The 17,980-nt window shown below is 68.0% G+C and overlaps 10 protein-coding genes across 10 annotated transcripts; 4 read left to right on the plus strand and 6 right to left on the minus strand.

Annotated features, from left to right (window-relative positions):
* The first annotated feature begins 277 nt into the window (after positions 1 to 277).
* On the plus strand, positions 278 to 976 carry MICPUCDRAFT_48034 (uncharacterized protein). The gene is made up of 2 exons (XM_003060830.1): positions 278 to 390; positions 518 to 976. The coding sequence occupies exons 1-2, from the start codon at positions 309 to 311 to the stop codon at positions 742 to 744; spliced, it is 309 nt and encodes a 102-aa protein (XP_003060876.1). The 5' UTR covers positions 278 to 308; the 3' UTR covers positions 745 to 976.
* Positions 945 to 5,237, minus strand: MICPUCDRAFT_63256 (uncharacterized protein). The gene is made up of 2 exons (XM_003061085.1): positions 4,714 to 5,237; positions 945 to 1,148 (listed from the first exon to the last, which is right to left on the minus strand). Exons 1-2 carry the CDS (start codon positions 5,178 to 5,180, stop codon positions 1,034 to 1,036), a joined length of 582 nt encoding a protein of 193 aa, XP_003061131.1. The 5' UTR covers positions 5,181 to 5,237; the 3' UTR covers positions 945 to 1,033.
* An 844-nt stretch (positions 5,238 to 6,081) lies between these two features.
* MICPUCDRAFT_41198 (uncharacterized protein) lies at positions 6,082 to 6,942 on the minus strand (the record flags this gene model as incomplete). Its single annotated transcript, XM_003061086.1, has 2 exons — positions 6,082 to 6,705; positions 6,847 to 6,942. 2 exons carry the CDS (start codon positions 6,940 to 6,942, stop codon positions 6,082 to 6,084), a joined length of 720 nt encoding a protein of 239 aa, XP_003061132.1.
* A 329-nt stretch (positions 6,943 to 7,271) lies between these two features.
* Positions 7,272 to 8,552, plus strand: MICPUCDRAFT_10649 (uncharacterized protein; the record flags this gene model as incomplete). The annotated part of the gene is made up of 2 exons (XM_003060831.1): positions 7,272 to 7,604; positions 7,797 to 8,552. Coding segments are annotated over 2 exons (1,089 nt in total), but the record flags the coding sequence as incomplete, so codon positions are not given.
* Positions 8,553 to 8,651: 99 nt separating this feature from the next.
* On the minus strand, positions 8,652 to 9,795 carry MICPUCDRAFT_28202 (uncharacterized protein). Its single transcript, XM_003061087.1, has 2 exons — positions 9,759 to 9,795; positions 8,652 to 9,292 (listed from the first exon to the last, which is right to left on the minus strand). Exons 1-2 carry the CDS (start codon positions 9,759 to 9,761, stop codon positions 8,966 to 8,968), a joined length of 330 nt encoding a protein of 109 aa, XP_003061133.1. The 5' UTR covers positions 9,762 to 9,795; the 3' UTR covers positions 8,652 to 8,965.
* Positions 9,796 to 10,041: 246 nt separating this feature from the next.
* MICPUCDRAFT_60562 (uncharacterized protein) lies at positions 10,042 to 12,045 on the minus strand (the record flags this gene model as incomplete). The annotated part of the gene is made up of 1 exon (XM_003061088.1): positions 10,042 to 12,045. The coding sequence occupies one exon, from the start codon at positions 12,043 to 12,045 to the stop codon at positions 10,042 to 10,044; it is 2,004 nt and encodes a 667-aa protein (XP_003061134.1).
* A 200-nt stretch (positions 12,046 to 12,245) lies between these two features.
* Positions 12,246 to 12,785, minus strand: MICPUCDRAFT_60563 (uncharacterized protein; the record flags this gene model as incomplete). The annotated part of the gene is made up of 1 exon (XM_003061089.1): positions 12,246 to 12,785. One exon carries the CDS (start codon positions 12,783 to 12,785, stop codon positions 12,246 to 12,248), a length of 540 nt encoding a protein of 179 aa, XP_003061135.1.
* A 310-nt stretch (positions 12,786 to 13,095) lies between these two features.
* On the plus strand, positions 13,096 to 14,260 carry MICPUCDRAFT_60564 (uncharacterized protein; the record flags this gene model as incomplete). The annotated part of the gene is made up of 2 exons (XM_003060832.1): positions 13,096 to 13,658; positions 13,867 to 14,260. 2 exons carry the CDS (start codon positions 13,096 to 13,098, stop codon positions 14,258 to 14,260), a joined length of 957 nt encoding a protein of 318 aa, XP_003060878.1.
* Positions 14,261 to 14,370: 110 nt separating this feature from the next.
* Positions 14,371 to 15,792, plus strand: MICPUCDRAFT_60565 (uncharacterized protein; the record flags this gene model as incomplete). The annotated part of the gene is made up of 1 exon (XM_003060833.1): positions 14,371 to 15,792. One exon carries the CDS (start codon positions 14,371 to 14,373, stop codon positions 15,790 to 15,792), a length of 1,422 nt encoding a protein of 473 aa, XP_003060879.1.
* Positions 15,793 to 15,904: 112 nt separating this feature from the next.
* On the minus strand, positions 15,905 to 17,189 carry MICPUCDRAFT_60566 (uncharacterized protein; the record flags this gene model as incomplete). The annotated part of the gene is made up of 2 exons (XM_003061090.1): positions 15,905 to 16,426; positions 16,593 to 17,189. 2 exons carry the CDS (start codon positions 17,187 to 17,189, stop codon positions 15,905 to 15,907), a joined length of 1,119 nt encoding a protein of 372 aa, XP_003061136.1.
* Between the last annotated feature and the right edge of the window lie 791 nt (positions 17,190 to 17,980).

A 17,980-nucleotide genomic window follows, 5' to 3' on the forward strand; every position in this document is an offset into this window, starting at 1 on the left:
TGCGTCCCCGCTCGCGCGGCGTCCCAGGTTGCGAAACCAGCATCCGAACGAAGGCGACGCATCAAAATCAGATTTTCACCCCGAAAAAATCCCGTCCGTGCGCTTTTTACTCGAGGTTTTACTCGCAAAGAGCGGCGCTGCGTCGCAAGTCGTTAAAAATCTCCGCTTTTTCGGCCACGTCAGCCCGTGACGCAGAATATCTCTCGCTGATCTGACACACAGACTGCAGACGGTTATCGACGCACTAGTTGAGGCGAGCTAACAACCCCGCGCACACCCCCGATACACCGCGCGCGATACACCCGACGATGACGAAAGCGAACAACAACCACGAGGCGAAAGGCGAAGGCCGCTCGAACCTTCACGGCCCGTTCAAGTGCCAGGACTGCGGTGCGCGCCGCGCGTCCGCCGCGCGCGCTCGGCCAACCTCCCCTCTCGCGTCATCCTCCGAGAGTCTGACGTCAGCATTCGTTCGCGCGTCGTCATCGCTCGCGCTCCCTCCCCGACGCGTCGACAGGCGAATCGCGGAACAAGTCTGAGTTCTCGCAGCGGCAGCTTCACTTGCCCGTCAAGCAGCACATGTCCTGCCGCCACTGCAACGAGGCGGAGAAGTTCGAACGCAAGGAGGAGCGAAGGAAGTCCCTGGAGATGGGAAAGCAGTTCGCGGAGGTCAAGTCCGGCGAGATTCACAACAAAGGCCGCGCGACGCACCAGAACTTCGTGTCGCATTCGAACGTCGCGTGAGCGCGCGCGATGCGCGGAGCGCGTCGACGACGGAGACACGACGCGCGTGAGGGGATATCATCTCGGTATCGCTTCGCGCGCGCCGGTGACGTCGCCGCGAAGAAACCCGCGGAGACGCGTGCCTTCCTCGAGCCACGACGCGCCCAAAAAAAAAATGCACATGCGCGACGAAATAGAAAAACGCCGCCCTGCCGCCGTTGAATACGAGTGACGTCTGTCGTCTGTTTCCATCATCATCAGTCGCATCGCGAGTCCGCCCGTCGTACCGTACGCGTAGTCGTCGTCTAGTCTAGTCTATTCTTCTTCGCTCGTGTCGTCGTGGACGCGCATCGCATCGCGCATCGCGCATCGCCGCTTCGCTCTTCCTTCTTCGCTCTTCGTCACCCGCCTCCTCCCGCCGAAACCGCCACGGTCTTCTCCCCGTCGTCGTCTGGTCTGTCCGTCCATCATATGCGCGCATGGGACACCTGCACCACCGGCTCGCGACACGTCGGACACAGCGCGTCTGTCTTCCCCTTCATCTCCGCGCGTTTCATCAGCGCGGTCGCGCAGCCCATGCACAGGTTCGCGTGCCCGCACGGCACGAGCACTGAAAGCGACGTCGGGACGGCGTTCAAAGGCGTCAGACGATGGAGTTGAAAGGCGTCGAGGGAGGTGTGTCGGGATTGAAACCGAGGGGTGGGCGGAGAGAAACGACGGGAGAGAAAGTCCTTAAGGATCGGCGTTCACCACGCCGACGGGGTCGTATGGGGACCAGTGTGAGGAGGACGCGCCCGACGCTCGCGGCGCGTCGAGGCACACGATGCACTCCGTCTCCGGCGCGTCGTCTCCGACGGCGCCGACGCTCTCGTGGTCGTAGCACGAGTCCGTGGAGAAGCTGCTGGGCGCGTCGTGGGCGGCGTATCCGCGTCCGCGTCCGTGTCCGTATCCGCCGCCGGACGACGGCGGCGTGTGATTGGTCGCGTCGGAGAAAGCGTCCACGGATCCGTCGGAGAGAGGGACGCCCATCGCGGCGAGGAGCGCGTCGCGTTCGCGCTCCGCCGCGGAGCGACGACGCTCCGCCGCAGCGGGAGGGGCTGCCGCGCGCGACCGACCGGGACTGCGACCGGGACCCGGACCGGAAGCCTCCGCGCGCGCGGCGCCGGCGGCGCCGGCGGCGCCGACGATCACCGGGCACCCTCGCGTCGGATTCAACCCGTGCGAGTAGGCGCACTTCTCGCCGTCGTTACACTTCCCCGCCCGCCCGAAGAAGTGCGCGCACGGGTTCGTGATCCCGTGCGCTTCGACGTACCCCTCGTGGTCCACGCCCTTCCACTTCCACCGCGGGTCGTCGTCGCCGTGAAGAAAGTGGCACCGCGCGCCGACGGGACATCTCCCCCCTCGCCGCGCCCAGTGCCGGCACTCCTCCGGGGTCGGGAAATGCTCGCGCCGCCTCGCCGAGCCCGTCGGCATCGTCGCGATCGCTGGCTGCTCGACGCGATAGACTTGGAGGTCGCGATGACGCGTCGGCGGCGCGGGCGTCGGCGGCGCGAACGAGTCCATCTCGCGGAGAAGGTCGGCCACGTCCGGCGCCGTCGAACGCCGCGCGACGGGGCCCTGGCCTTTCGGCGGTTTTCGCGGCGGCGCGGCGTTTTCTCGCGGCGCGCTTTTCCGCGGGCCCCCGCGCCGCGGCGGCGGCTCCGGGGCTGCCGGTGGCGGCGGCGGCGGCGGCTCGACCGCGACGCCGCCGTCCATCAGCGCGTCGATCGCCGCGGAGACGTTCCCGCCGTTCCTCGCGAGCGCCTCGCGCGACGACGCGGCGTCGAACCCCATCTCGATCAGCGTCCCGAGAGACGCGTCGCTGACCGCCGACGCCGCGTCGTCGTCGGGCGGCGGCGAATAGAGAGGCGTGAGCGACGCGGCGGCGGACGAGGCGGCGGCGTCGTGCGCGGCGCGTTGTCTCGCGAGCGTCTCCGTCGATACGGTCGTTCCCGAGGGAGGGCGTCGAATGAGATCGAGAGTACGTAGAGGAAAGGGGCGAGACAGAGAGAGAGAAAGAGAGAAAGAGAAAGAGAAAGAGGGAGCCTCACCCATCATGGCGTCCGCGCGCGCGCGCTCCGCGTCGGCGAGCTCCTTCGCCGCCTTTTGCCTCGCGCGCTTCGCCGCGGACTTGCTCAGCGTCGCGCCGCCGCTCGCGGACGACTCGCCGTTCGCCTTCGCGCCCTCCCGCCTCTCGCGCGCCTCGCGCGCAGCCTTGGCGGACTGCGCGGCGCGCGACGCCTCCGCGGCGGCGGCGGCGGCGGCGGCGGCGTTCTCTCGAGAGATTTTCTCCAGCCGCTCGCGCGTCTCGTTCCTGCGTCGCGCCTCCGCGCGCGCTTCCTCGTTCGCCTTCCTCGCCGCTTCCTCGCGCGCTCTCCTGCGCGCGTTCTTCTCCGCGTCGATCGCGTCTTCCTCCGCCTTCCTCGCGCGCTCCTCCGCGCGCGCCGCGCGTTGGCGCTCCTCCCTCTCCGCGCGTCGACGCTCCGTCGCCGCCGCCGCAGCCGCCGCTACCCTCGCCTCGGGCGTGTTCTTCAGCCGCGTCATCGTCGCCTTCGCGCGCTCGCACGCGGCGCCCGCGTCCCGTATCCCCGTCTCCAGACGCCTCGCGAGGTCTCGCAGCGCGTCCGGCCCGGGCGCGCCGGCGCCGTACGGCCAGCCGCGCATCGGGCGCCATGACGACGGCCCGGGCGCGCCGTCCGCCGCCTCTGCCGCGAGCGAATCCCGCCACCGCGTCGCCGCCTTCTCCGCGAGCGTCGTCACCCTCGACCAGTGCGCCACCGAGTCCGCTCGGAGCGTCTCCCACTCGCGCGCCGCGCGCTCGAGGTTCGCGTACAGGCTGTGGCCGTTCGTGTGCGTCGCCGAGCGCTCGAAAGCGGCCGCCGCGGCGTGCGCGTCGGCGCTGCATTTCGCCGACGCGGAGAAGAGCGCGTCGGCGACGAGGCACGGGAGGCCCCAGACGACGCCGCTCTCGGAAGATTAAACGTCAACCGACGCTCCCGTCATGACGCGGACGATCTTGGACACGAGACCGCCGCCGCCGCCGCAGCCCGCCCCGCCGCCGCCGCCGGGGCCCCGGGCGGGCCACGCGACGCGGTCAGCCTCCGCGTCCGCCGCCGCCGCGACGACGCGGGACGCCTCGAGCCAGGCCCCCATCTGCGACTCGTACGGCGCGATCTTCCCTCGGCGCGCGCGCGCGAGCTCGGCGCGATCTAACGCTTCGCGCTCGAGCGTTTCCGCGCGGGTTAACGTCGCCGCGTTCACGAGATGGCCTTTCGCGTCGCGCTCGACGCTCGAGCGCATGGCCCGTTCCGCGTCCCATCGCTTTTTTGAGTAAAGCGCGGCGCTCGGTCTGGGCGGCGTCCGCGTCCAACCCGTTCTTCCTCGCGCGCCCATCGTGCGCGCCCAGCGCGTGCTCGCTCATGACGTAACGCGCGAGGTCTCCCGAGAGGCGCTTCACCGCGGCCGCGAGCAACTTGTACGTGTACACGTGGCAGTATTTCATTCGCGCCGCGAGCTCCGACGCGGCGACGGTGGCTCCCGTCGACGCGTTCGCCCACCCCTCGTCCGTTGGTCGCCACCCTTTACTCGTGATGTTGTTCACGAACGCCGCGAGGTCGTTCACCGGCCGCACGCGTCGATCGATCGCGTCCGCGTACTCGCGCTCGATCCGCGCGAGGGCGCCCACGGGATCGACCGGGCGCGCGGCGGCGGCGGCGGCGGCGTCGTCGTTGTCGTCGTCGTCGCCACCGCCGCTCCCGAGCGTGGTCTCCGACCGCATCGACCACTCGCCGACGCCCGCGCCGTTCACCGCGCGCACGCGGATCGCGTGACGCCCCTCTCGAAGTTCCACGACCCCGTGCGACGCCGGCTCGACCTCGAACGTCCGCTCGTTCCGCACCCCGGGGAACCGCCCGACGCGCGCGAAGGCGTCGCCGCCGCCGCCGCCGCCACCACCGCCTCGACAGGCTTCCACTTCGAACGCGTCCGGCGCGCCCGCGTGCGCGCCCGCGCTGATGAAGAAGTGCACGCGCACCTTTAAACTTCTTCGTCCCTCCGTCCGCGACCCGATGGAACGCGTCGCCGACGAGCTCCAGGACCGGCGTCCGGCACGGGTTCGGCTTGTTCCCGTGCAGCCGGTGGGCGCGCGCGGCTCGCCCCGACCCGTCTTCTTCCACGTCGCGCGCCGCCTTGACCGCGCGCAGCTTCTCCGCGTTCTTCGCGAACTGCGCTGCCACCTTCCCGCCGCGTTCCTCCGCGCGGACGCCCCTCCCCGTGGCCTCGCGGCGCTCCGTCGCGCGCTTGCTCTCGTACAGCGACGCGGAGCGCTGTTTCATGCGCTCTTGGTTTTCGAGCTCGCGGCGACGCTCGTCCTCGGCGCGCGCGCGGAAATCGGAAAACTGTCGCTCCTCGCGTTCCATCCCCGCGGCGTCGACCTCGCCGTCGCCGCCGCGCGCGGCCCTGCGCGCGCGGCCGCGTCAGCGGCGCGCGTTTCCCGCGCGCGCTCGTCCGCCTTCCACTTCGCGTCGTCGCACAACACGAGGTACTTGCGACGTTTCAGCGGGTCGTAGAGGACGTCTCGCGCGTGCTTCGCCCTCGCGACGGATACGTCGGTGTCGTCGGCGTCCGCCGCGCCTCGCTGTTTGTCCACGTGGAGCGCTTTCGCGATCTTTTGGAACGCCGCGCGCGCGATGGAACGGATCGCGACGTCCGCGGCGTTCGCGCGCGAGGTCGCGTCCGCGAAGTCCAGCTCGGCGGCGATGAACCGACGGCGGTCGTCGTCGAGTGGGACGGCGCCCGCCGCCGCCGCCGCCGCGGTCTCGGTCCCCCGGAGCTCCGCGCCCCTCGCCTTCGCGGCGGCGCGCAGAGCGTCCTCGAAGCTCAGGCCCGCGTGCTCGACCGCGCCGACGCGACGCGCGCTGCCGCCCGGCAGCGCGAACTGAGAGACGACGCCCGACCACGGCTGAGACGCGAGGAACGGTCTCGCGGCGTCGTCGCGCCACGGCAACGCGAGCGGCGGCGCCGCGAGCCTCTCTTCAGCGATCTCTTCGGCGCCCAGGCGACGCGGCGTCGCCGTGGTGACGCCGCGCGGCGGGAAGAGCCTCCGCGGCGTCCGCCGCCGCCGCCGCCCCCGACGCCGCCGCCCGCGGTCCCGTCCCCGCCGCCGCCGGCGTCTCGCGCGATGTTTTTTCCATCCTCGAGGCCTCTTTTCGACTTTTCTTCGCCTTTTCCAGCCTCCGCGCGTGGACTTCGAGGACGTCCTCGCGCGCCGCCTCCACGTTTTCTTCAGCCACGATCTGGCACGTCACCCACTTCCAGAACCTATCGCGCAGGTCCTCCCCGACCGCGGCGGCCGCGCGCGACGGGGTCCAGAACGCGCCGGCGGCGGCGGCGGCGGCGGCCGCCGAGGCCGAGCTCTCTGCACAGCTGCAAGCCTTCCGACGCGCGTCGGATCTTCGCGCGCGCGTGGTCCGACGTCGACGCCTTCCCGTCGGGGAAGACGCGCGCGCAGATGGAACGGGACGACACCGGAGCGTTCGTGAGCGGGTCCACGGGCGGCGGAGGCGCCGCGGTCACCGACGGCGCCGCCGCGAGGAGCGTCATCGCATCCCCGTAGTGATCGTGCGAGCCCGTCGCCTCGTCCTTCGACGCTAGCGCGCACGCGAAGTCCGCGGCGACCAAGACCCGAACGCCCTTCGCTAAGGCGTCGTCAGGGTTTTTTATCAGAGGCGCGAGCACCGGCAAGACGTCGAGCGTGTACACGTACCCGTATGCCGCATGTGGGTTGACCGCGCGGCGGTGTGTGTTGACCGCGTCGATCGCGCGCACGATCGCAGACCCCTCCTTGGACGTCAGCCTCAAGTACGTGCGCGCGACGTTGAGCCACTGGAACGCGGCGTCGGACTCCTCGTTAGGATCGTCCGCATCGAGCGCCGCGGACCAAGCCTGTGCAGAAGAGAGAGAGAGAGAGAGAGAGAGAGGGCGAGGATGGGACGAGGGGGCGATGAGCTTTCCGCGCGACGACTGGAGGGAGGCGAAGAGACTCTTTCACGTCGGACGCGACGAGATGCGGTCGCCGACGCGCACCTGGACCGCGGCCGCGAGCTCTAACTCCATCTCTCGCGCTCGCGTTTCCGTCTCGACATCCGCGACGACGTCCTCGTCCTCGGTTAACGCCACCATCGCGGCCACCGCGTTTGGGCGCCCCCAGATCTGAACGCCATCTCGAACAGAAGTTTTCTGTTGTCGAGTTTCGAAAAAACGAGCGCGCGAACTGTCGCCATCGAAGTGACTCCTCCGCGCGCGCGTCGTCGTCGTCGTCGTCGTCGTCGTCGTCGTCGTCGTCTCGTCGTCGTCGTTCGCGCGGAATGTCCGCCGCGGCGACAGCGCCGTCGCGCGTGCTGCCAACGCGGCGGCGAGGCCCATCGCGCGCGCGCGCGTCGTCGTCCTCGTCGTCGTCGTCGTCCTCCTCCTCCCCCTCCTCCGTCGCCTTGCCCGCGTTCGCCGGGGGATGGCGCGGGCGAGACCTCGCCGCGGACCCGTCGCGCTGGACGCACGTCCTCACGTCCGACGAGATCGCGGAGCTGGACGACGCGCTGCGACGCGCGCGCGCCGGCGGCGTGGACGTCATCGACCTCACCCCCGAGACGTTCCCTCTGCCGACGCTCGCCCCGCGCCTCCGTCGCATGCGCGACGACCTCGTCCACGGCCTCGGCGTCTACCTCATCCGCGGCCTCCCCGTGGAGCGATACGACCGCTGGGAGACGTGCGCGGCGTTCTACGGCATGGGGACGCACATGGGGTGGGCGTGTCCGCAGAACGCGGCGGGGCACGTCCTGGGGCACGTCCCTCGCACTGGTTCCCATACGACCGCGTCGGCGTGGTGAACGCCGTTTCTTAAGAACTTCGTCCGGCGTGTCTCTCCGCCCACCCTCGGTTTCAATACCCGACCGCGATGCCTTTCAACTCCAACTGACGCCTTTGAACGCCGCCCCGACGTCGATTTGAATGATGGAACGACCCTCAGGCACGTGAAGGATCTGGGACGCGATCCGAACGACCCGGCCACGCGGACGTACACCACCTCCGCGGCGCAGCCGTTCCACACGGACAGCGCGGACGTCGTGGGGCTGTGCTGTCTGAACAACGATGTCGTCGGGGGCGACTCCATGGTCGCGAGCGTCGTGGAGATTTGGAACAGGATGCGATCGGAGTCGCCCGCGGCGTTGCGGACGCTCGCGGAGCCGTTCCCGGTGGACCGAAAGGGCGAGATACCGCCCGGGTGCGGGCCGACGTACGACATGCCCGTGTTCCACGTGCATCGGGGTGACGGTTCGGGGAGTGAACCGGCGGAACCAACGCTGATGAACGCTGGACCCGAGTGGCTGCTGTCCGGGATATACGACCGGAACTTTATCGCGTCCGCGCAGGCGCGGTTCGACGTCGAAAACGACGGCGTCCCCAGGCTGACGTCCGCGCAAACCGAAGCCCTGGACGCGCTGGACGCGATGTGTTTGGACGACGACGTGTGCTTGCACATGCGCTTAGAGCCCGGGGACATTCAGTGGCTGCATAATCACACGACGCTGCACGCGCGGACGGCGTACGGCGTGGACCCCGGGGGGAGAGACGCGGGGGAACCGCCGCCGCGGCATCTGTTGCGACTGTGGATCACACCTCCGAATGCGCGGCCTCTGCCCGCGTCGTTCGCGACGCGGTTCGGGTCCGTGACCGTGGGGCCGGAGCGCGGGGGGATCCGCGTGGAGGGGCAGACGCCGTATTGCGCGTTAGAGCCGGGCGAGTAGTCGGAGCAGAGTCGACGCCTTAGAGCTAGCTAAGTTATGTAGAAGAGACTCGCGAGACACAGAAGTACTTCTGTACTTCCGTACGTATTTTGGAACCAAACCCCCCACGCGGGAGGTCATCTCGTAACAACGCTAGCGTCTACACGAGCCAAACGTCCGTAGTGGACGCGCGCACGCCGGCGCGCGTCCTCCGAACGCACCCGCGATCTCGCCCCCCCCCCCGTCGCGTCTTCTCGTCGACGAAAATATATTTTCGCCGCCTCGAAACCGCGAGAGGTCGCGGCGCGAAACCGCACACCCACCCAGCGGCTCTCTCTTCATCAAAGAGCCACACACAACTCCACACTTCCACCACGAATAGTACGCATCACTAGTAAAACACAAACAAGTGTTTCGCTCGCTTACTCTTCGACGTTCGTGGACCTGGTGTAAACCTGCTGCTTGGAGTGCATCGTCACCGGGCGGATGAGACCCTTCGCGATGAGAATCTGGATCGCCTTCCTCGCGAGAGAGCACGTGATGCGAAGGCGGTCGCAGAGGATCGAGATGGTGATCATCTTGTACTTCGGCACCTCCGCGAGGAGCTTGTCGTACGTGGACTGCTCGAAGAGGACCTGGTTGTTGGCCTTCTCCTTGTTCTTCCCCTTGGACCACTTCTTCTTCTTAGCCTTGCCGCCGGCCTGGGCCTTGGCGGCCTTGGCGGCCTTCGATTCAGGGGCTTTCGGCGGCTGCGAGGGCGAGGGGTTCGGGGGAGGTAGTCGTCAGCGTGATGCGCTCGCGATGTCAACGCCACGGCGACGGACTTGGGGAGCGCGCGAGGGAGGGTTTCCATCGAGACGGCCCCTCGCTCGAGGGAAAAGAAATGGACGAAACCCTAAAAAACCCGCGCGCTGGGGACGTCGCGGACGGCGCGCGCGCGACGGCGACGGCGTCGAATCGTGGATTCGGCGTCGCCGCGGCGTCGCGACGCGCGGCGCGGCGTCGCGGCGCGACGCGCGCGGCGTCGCGCGGCGTCGACGGCGTCGCGACGCGCGCGCGAAACCCCATCGTCCGCGCGCGCGCGCGCAGAGATTTCCCTCGCGAGCGAGATCGGAAACGCCGGAGACGCGCGCGGACGCGATCGTCGCGCGCGCCGCCGCCGCGACCGCGAGGGAGAACGACGGAGACGCGTGGAAGCGTGATGAGAAGACGCACCATCTTGACAACACCTGAGGTGAACCGTGCGGAGCACCACGCAAAGAGACCGGAGCCAGGGATGGGTAGGCCGCTAAATACTGGCGGTCGCGGTCGACTCGAAATTTTTTTCTCCGACCGCGCGGTGTGAGGCGAGTACCGTGTCGCACATGCAAACAGTAAGAGCGTACGAAAACGACGTAGTACGTACGAAAGTACGAAAGTACTCCCGTCGCATTAGCAGCGCACTTTTGTTGAGCGACAAAGTCGTCAGCCGGCGAGCGACGGGCGCGACTCTTCCTAACTAGGCGACGACCGTGGGAGACGTCGGCGCGTCCCACTCCGCGAGCTCCCCGTCATCGTCGTCGCCGCAGCGCCCCAGCGCTTCCACCTCCGCGACCGCCTCCTCGAGCTCGCGCGCCTCGCGCGCCTCGTACGCGTCGCGTCGATCGTTCTCATCGTCGTCGTCGTCCTCCTCCTCCTCCTCCTCCTCCTCCTCCTCCGCCGCGGCGAGCACGCACGCGAGCCCGACGTCCTCCATGTCCACCCCCGGGAGCTCCCGTAACACCCCCGCGACGAACTTCATGTCGCGAAGCAGCGCGCGGCGCTCCGCGCTCTCACGGCCGCTTTCGTCGCCGCCGTCGCGAGGGATGAAAAACGCGCACCCGGCGACGGCGGCGGGCCACGGCGGCGCGCGGAGGCGCTCCGCCGCTGACGTGGCCGCTGACGTGGCGCCCTCCTCGGCACCCTCCTCGGCACCCTCCTCCCCGTCGCCGTCGCTCCCGTCCTCTCCGAACCGCGCGGCGCGTATGGCGCTCAGGTCGAGCCCCGCGTCGCCGTCGCCGCCGCTGCGGAAGAAGGCGCCCGCGCGCGAAAACATCCTCGCGGCGAGGCGCTCGATCTCGCTCTGGACGTCGAACTGCCCCGCGGCGCGGTCGCGGTCGCCGCGCGCGCGTCTTCTTCCGCCGTCGTTCAGTGACATCGCGTGCCTCGGTTGCCTCCTCGCGCCGTCGTCGTCGTCGTCGTCGTCATCGACGAGACTCGACAGCTCGCGTTCGCGCGGGACCTCGTACCCGAGCGCGCGCAACCGCCGCAAGCTCCGCTGGATGAACCCGTCGTTCCCGTCCGTCGTCGTCGTCGCGTCGTCGTCGTCGTCGTCGTCGTCGGCACGCGAGTCGGCACCCCCAGCGTCGGCGTTCCGCGTCGAGGCGCCCCGGAGGACGTCGACGGCGTCGGCGGCGTCGGCGGCGGCGGCGCGCGCGTCCGCGTACGCAGCCTCGAGCGCGTCGTCGTGGAACCGCCGCGCACGCCCCGCGTCGTCCTCTTCGTCTTCGTTCTCGTCTTCGTTCGCTTCTCCGTTCTCTTCTCCGTTCGCTTCCTCTTCCCCTTCCCTTTCCTCTTCCTCTTCGTCGTCGTCGTCGTCGTCGTCGTCGTCGTCGTCGTCGTCGTCGTCGTGGAGTCCGTACTCCCGGAGCAACCGCCGCGCTTCGCTGCTGTCGAAGATGTCCTCTTCTTCCATCTCCTCGGACTCGCTCGCGTCCGCCTCCGACGCGGACTCGACGTTTCTCGACGCCTCCTCCTCCATCGCCTCCTCCTCCTCCTCCTCCTCCTCCTCGTCCTCGTCTGGAGGCGCGGCGTCGACTTTCTCTTCCTCTTCCTCGTCGTCTACCTCCTCCTCGCTCTCCTCTTCATCCTCCTCCTCCTCCTCGAGCTCTTCTTCTTCATCCTCCGCGACGTCTTCTTCGAAAGCAGCTTCGCACGACGCCTCTGCCTCCGGCGGCGCGCGCGCGTCTTCCACGCGCGCCGCGTCCTCGTCCGCGGCGTCGTCGTCGGCGTCCGCGTCCGAGGAGGACGACGACGGCGAATCGAGATCCGCGTCTTCGTCGTCTTCGTCGTCGTCGTCCCGCGGCGTCGTCGCCGTCGCCGCGTCCGCGTCCTCCTTCGCGTCGCGCGCCGCCTCCTCGCGGCGCGCGCGGAGTATACCCTCGATTCGCGCCGCGCGCTGCTTCGTCGCCTCCGCCGCCGCGGCGTCGTCGTCGTCGTCGTCGCGCGTCGTCGTCGATTTCCCGCCCGCGGCCTCGGAGAATCGATACGACGACGGGGCGCCGCGCCTCCGCGGCGGCGTCGTCGGCGACGTCGCCGGCGCGCGGCGGACGAACTCGACGGGGGAGCCGACGATCGGGGGTAGCGGCGACGACGGCGGCGAGGACGCGCCCGCGCGGGCGGTCCTCGCGCGCGTCATCCGCGCGCCGAGAGAGTGACGAGACGTCGCGTCAACAACGACGCACGCGCGACCACGCGACGACATCGACAGCGACAGGTAACACCACCTGACCGCGAAGCGTGATCGGCGATAGCCACGTTTCATCGGGGGCGGCCGATCGGTCAAAGCGTATGGCGAGTCGATGAACGAGCCGGTGAAAATCTCAGACGGAAGAATCCAAAAAGCGAAAAGTGCTACCATCTCTCCACCCCCCCCCTCCGCGGGGGCTCCTCCTCCGGCGGCGCTCACGCCGGCGCGGCGGTCGCGTCCACGTACTGCATCCACGCGTCCGACACCCTCGGCCCCGGCGCGTTTCCTCCTCTCGCCATCGTTCCCTCCGCTCCCGCGCGCGACGGCGTTCCTCCCCCTCGGAAACCCTGAATCGTCGCGAGGACGCGGCGCGAATCCCCCACCCCGCCCGCGATCGTCGCGTCCGCCCCCGCGCCGCCGCCCGTCTTGCTCGCGTCCGCGGACTCCACGAGCATCGTCGCGGCCGCGAGGGTGACGAACGTCGCGAACGCCGCGCGCGCGACGCTCCCCGCGCTCGCGTCCTCTTCCGCCCAGCGATCGCCCCCGACGCGCGCGCGCGCCCCCGACTCTCCGTCGTCGCTCTCCTCGAAAAAGTATCCCGCGGCTTGTAACGCGTCGTCGTCTCGAACCGTGGTGATCATCGCCGCGCGATTGCCGCGCGTCGCGTTCGCGGCGGTTCGCGCGCCGCGGCGCGCGAGCGAGCGCGCGCGGGGGGGAAGAACTCGCGCGGAGGTCGCGGACGATGCGGTCGTCATGGCCGCGTGCGCGCGCGCGAGAATGGCGGCGAACTAACATCGATAAAATTCAATCGTCGTTCCCAGCTTGGGCCATTCCATGCAAAAAAAAGTTCACGGGTCAGCTGAAAGGGGGCGCGATCAAATGTTGAAACCGAGGGATGGGTGAAAAACGTTTGCACTGAACGCACCTCAGTTCGAAATCAGAGCGGTGCGTTCTTTTGGTCCTTTCACCTCCTGTCGTTCCCGCGTCGACAACCGCGGTGCCGATCACTTCGAGCCGCGCGGCGGTGAGGTCGCGCGGTGACCGGGCGACGTCCGAGAAGCGGCGATGGCCGCGGCGAGTCGTTCCATCCGACGATTCGTCGTCTTCGTCTTCGTCGTCGTCTTCGTCGTCGCGATGGCGTCGAGCGCGTTCGTCCCGACGCCCCGAGCGGAGATCGTCGTTCTGGGATCCCATTACGAGCCTTCCTCCCGAGCGGCCCCGGTGGTGCCGACGTCGCCGCGCGCGACATCGTCCTCGTCGCCGCCTCCTCGGCCGCCGCCTGTACCGGCGCCTCCGACGGCGCCTCCTGTACCGGCGCCTCCGACGCCGCCTCCGCCTCCGCAGAAGGAAGGATTCGCGCGGTGCGCGATGCCGCCGTGCTCGCGAGACGCGAACTGCACGCTCACGATCTGCTGCCGCGACGTCCTGCAAGAGATCCTCAACGCGACCGAGGCGTACTTGCGAGAGATGCGCGTTCCGCACTACGCCGTCTTCGGCACGCTCCTCGGCGGGATCCGGTCGAACGCCATCATCGAGTACACCTCGGACGTCGACATCGCGGTCGAGCACGACGCGCTGGAGACGATCGAGAATATGTCGTCGTGGAACCCGCGGTTTCACGCGTGGAGGTGCGTCCGTCCCGGTCGCGTCGCGATGGACGCGCACCGTCCCCCCCGCGCGCGTTTCGTTTCGTTTCATTTCGTTTCTCTCCCCCCACCCGCCCCTCGCTGCTTTCGATCCCGACGCGTCCATCCCGACGCCTCTCATCGACTCCTTCTGACGCGCCCCCGCGCTCCCTCCCGCGTGGAACCGACGACCCCGCCCGCGCGCCCGCAGAGAAACCGAAGAGGTCGCGAGGTTATGCATCGTCGACGAGACGTCCCCCGGCGCGAGGACCTGGGCGAGCGCGGGCCAAGAAGTCACGGGGTGGTCCACGGTCCCGGCGTACATGGACCTGTACGTGGCGAGGCACTTCAACGACACCGCGGACGGAGGGAGGAAGAAGACGACGTTTCGGGCCGTGAAGGCGTGCGCGTTCGACGAGGAGGATATATACGGCGCGGAGGGAGACGCGCGATTCGGGGAGGTGTCGATAGGCGGGACGCTCGTGCCGACGCCGGCGCGCCCCGAGAAGATCTTGAGGCAGATATACGGAGACGCGTGGATGACGCCCACGGGGAGCGGCGGCCACGGCGTCAACGTCAGTGGGTATTGTAAGGATGAGTGGTAGCGTAGCTCGCTCCTGCTCCAGTCGTCGCGCCTGCGCCGAGTGGCATGGCAATGCCCTATTTTTCCGAGCAAACAATCGTCGGCGGTTTCGAGAGGCGCGCCGGAGTGTTCATGGCGCCGTCGACGGCGCACGGCGCGGACCGGTTCGCGTCCGCGGCGACGCTGCTGCTCGCCGCGGGCGCGGTCACCGCGGGCGCGATCTACTTCGGCCCCGTCGCCCTCGGCGCCGCGGCGTACGGCGCGCATCGTCGACGTCGTGGTGATCATTTCGCGCACCCTCGACGCGGCCGCGCGGTCTCGCGCGAGGATTGGCACGCGGCGCAGGACAGAGACGGGCGCGTGAGCGACGCCGCAGCCTCGGAGCTGCGCGCCAAAGTCATGAACGGCGGCGTCGAGCCCGCGGTGCGCGCGGAGGCGTGGCCGATGCTCCTCGGCACGCGCGCGACCGCGTCCACCGCGACGGAGCTGGAGCAATCGCGCCGTCGTCGTCGCGAAGCGTACCGCGCGCTCGTTTCGCGCGTCGACGCGCTGTCCGAGATGCTGAGAGGCGCGAGCGTGGGACGGCGGCGGAGCATGGACGGGCCGCCGCCGGACGAGTTGGGCGTCTTCACCGAGAGCGACCGGGTCATCGCCGCGGACGTCCCGCGGACGCCGATGGACGCGTCGTCGGCGTTCGCGACCGCGTGCGCCGCCGACGCGGAGGACGCGGCGGCGGAGGACGACCGGAGAGCGGCGGCGGCGGCGGCGGCGGATCCGGAATCTGATTCGTTTATTCGTCGGGGATATGATTCGTCGGCGCCGTCGACGAGCGAATCCGACGTCGACGCGTGGCGCGTCGCTCAGAGCACGCGTCTGCGGGAGCTCCTGCGCGCGTTCGCGTTGTACGACGAAGCCGTCGGGTACTGCCAGGGCATGAACGAGATCGCGTGCGTGTTTTTGGATAACATAACGGACGCCTCCGAGGCGTTTTGGTGCTTCGTCGAGTTCATCAGAGGCCCGTACAGATCGCACTTCATCATACACAAGACCGGCGGCGGCAGCGGCGCGACGAGCGGCCGCGCGGAGGGGATCCGGGACCGTCTAATTTTGATCGGGAAGATCATCGCCGCGAGCGACGCGGCTTTGTGGAGGCACCTCAAGGCGCTCGGCGACGGCGATTGCATCTTCGCGTTCCGAGCGTGCGTCGTGTTGATGCTTCGAGAGCTTCCCAAGGAGGAGGCGGTGTACGTGTGGGAGGCGCTGATGGCGAGCGGGGATCACGTGGGAGGAGTTGGAGGAGGAGGAGGAGGAGGAGGAGGAGGAGGGGGAGGAGGGGGGAATCGCGACGGCGGCGGCGGCGGCGGCGGCGACGTCCCCGGGTCGCTTCTTCTTCGCGTCCTCGCCGCGTTTTTCTTGCAGTCGCGGAGCGCGCTCATGGGATGCAAGACGTACGACGACCTGCTGCTCGTCTCGCAGCGGCTAGGGAGCGGCGTGAAGGTGAGCGCGAGCGCGTTGCTCGCCGCGGCGGCAAAGTTGAAGCTTCCTCCTCGGTGACGACGGGATCGGGAGCGGGAGTGGGATTTTTCTCGAGGCTACGATGGTTGATTGAATAAAAGAATACTGTAGACCTCCGCCGAGCGCTCGCGCTCGTCTCGCCGCCGCTCACTCACTCGTCGCCGCCGCTCGCGAAATAATTCGGCCGGTCCCCCACCGCGTACTCCCCCCTGAGATCTTTCGGCGAGAACGCGACGCCGCCCTCCGCGACCATCCCGGACGTCGCGCCCGTCAAGTCCACGACGCGAACCTCCCCGAGCGCGAACGGGTAATCCAAATGATGCCGACGCAAGTCCGTGCCCATGAGCGCCGCGGTGAACAGCGACAGCGTGTCTTGATGCGACACCAGAATCACGTCCTCGCCGAAATACGTCGACTCCAGGCGCGTGAAACACTCCAACGCGCGGCGGAAGAGGTCCCTGGGGGACTCCACGGAAGCGGAGGGCTGCAGCGACGCCGGCACCGGCGGCGGCGTGTTCAACGCGTCTAAAGCGTCCCCGTCCCACACCGCCTGGTGCGCGTCCTCGCTCCCACCGTCCAGCGCGCCCATCTTCCGCGGGTCCAGAAGCCCGCTGAACTCCGTGCGCAGCTGCGAGAAGAGCAGCCCGAAGTCCTCGCGCAGGATGAGCGACGACTGAGGGTCGAGGGTCCATGCGAGCGAACGTCGGGGTGGAGTTGAAAGGCGTCAGTTGGAGTTGAAAGGCGTCGAGGTCGGGGATTGAAACCAAACCGAGGGGTGGGCGGAGAGATGCGCGCGAGGGCAAAAGTCCTTGGCGTTCACCACGCCGACGCGGCCGTACTGTAGCCGTATGGGGACCAGTGTACACTATAGAACGCGCCTGAAAACTCCGCTGAAAGTTTGACGTGTACAGCCACGACGGCGCGGCGTCGTGCTCCTCGATCATCACGCGCGCCGCCTCGTGCATCTGCTCGATCCCTCTCGGGGTGAGCCCGTACGTCGTGTCGTACTTGAACGACGGGTTCGACAGCACGAGCGATCGCGTATCGAGCGTGCTCTCGCCGTGACGGACGAGGAAGTAGCGGTTGTGCAGGCGCGACGGGAGGTCGATGAACGCGCGCGCGGGATCGGGACGCAGGATGCCGCCGGTCGTCGTCGCGGCGCTCGCGGTCAGCGCGCCCGCGCCGAGGAGGAGGCTCCGGCGCGACGGCGACGTCGAGGGGTGGTCGTCGCGGCGGCGGCGGCGGCGGCGGCGCGCGTCGTCCGCGGCGTCGTCGGCGACGCCGCGCGAGGCGTCGTCGTCGGATTCGCGCGAGCGATCGATGTCCGATGCGCTGGCGCCCGCGATCACGCGCGCGGCGCGCTCTCGTCTCGACGCGTCGCACGACGCGCGACGCGGCGCGATCGCCGCCGCGACCGCGACCGTCGCGGAGGACATGCCCGACCGCGGTGGGCGAGTCCCCGCGGCGACGTCCGAGATTGCGGAGAGAGTGTGACGCCCGGGAGCGCGCGTGGAGTCGGCACGGTTGAGCGTGACAGATGGCACTTGACAGATTGTCTCGTTCAGGCTGGGTACTTTACGGAATTCCGTCCCTTCCGGGCGAAAAACTGAGAATTTTTCCCTATGGGCAATTGGTTAGGCGTAATCTCCAAGATATACAGTTGACAATTGTTTTGTAGATTTTATACTAGTATCGGTGCTGTTTACTTTGTTAAATCTTGCAGGTAAATCAATTTTCGCAGTGTAAGGAAAGGATAATCCACCATCCGTTCATTATTAAATTACAACGTCTTTTTCAGTATCAAGATTTTCTTATTTATTTATATCTATTTATATATTTTCTTTGATTGAGATTTGATGATAAATTGATGTCCAGTTGGAAACATCAGATCCACCACATGTGGCTGAAAATGAGACCGAAGATGGCTACGGCCAAACCAGACGTCAGCGATGCGAAGAAGTGATAAACCCCCCGCGCAACCATCATAGATATTCAGATCCAAACCAAATACTTCTTTTCGGAGAATACGCTTTGATGAAGATTGGGGAAACGAAATACACTATATTTGATCGCCGATATGTCGATGACGTCAAAGAATGCTCTTGGCACTTCTGTAATGGGTATGCCCAGCATAACGCGACGAAAAAATCGAAGGCAATGTTTGGTGAGAAGGGTGCTATTTGCTTGCACGAATTCATCCTGAAAAATTGCGAGAAGCGTCACGAAC

This window comes from Micromonas pusilla, assembly GCF_000151265.4.
Source record: "Micromonas pusilla CCMP1545 genomic scaffold MICPUCscaffold_9, whole genome shotgun sequence".
In the NCBI taxonomy this organism is placed as follows: Eukaryota; Viridiplantae; Chlorophyta; class Mamiellophyceae; order Mamiellales; family Mamiellaceae; genus Micromonas; species Micromonas pusilla.

Bases quoted from the DNA above. Each gene is read 5' to 3' on its own strand.
- MICPUCDRAFT_48034 (XM_003060830.1), top strand. From the start codon at position 309: ATGACGAAAGCGAACAACAACCACGAGGCGAAAGGCGAAGGCCGCTCG. The intron at 391-517 runs GTGCGCGCCGCG...ACGCGTCGACAG, and splicing joins GTTCAAGTGCCAGGACTGCG to GCGAATCGCGGAACAAGTCT.
- MICPUCDRAFT_63256 (XM_003061085.1), bottom strand. From the start codon at position 5,180: ATGGAACGCGAGGAGCGACAGTTTTCCGATTTCCGCGCGCGCGCCGAG. The intron at 1,149-4,713 runs GTGGCGGCGGCG...AAGACCGTGGCG, and splicing joins GGAAGCCTGTCGAGGCGGTG to GTTTCGGCGGGAGGAGGCGG.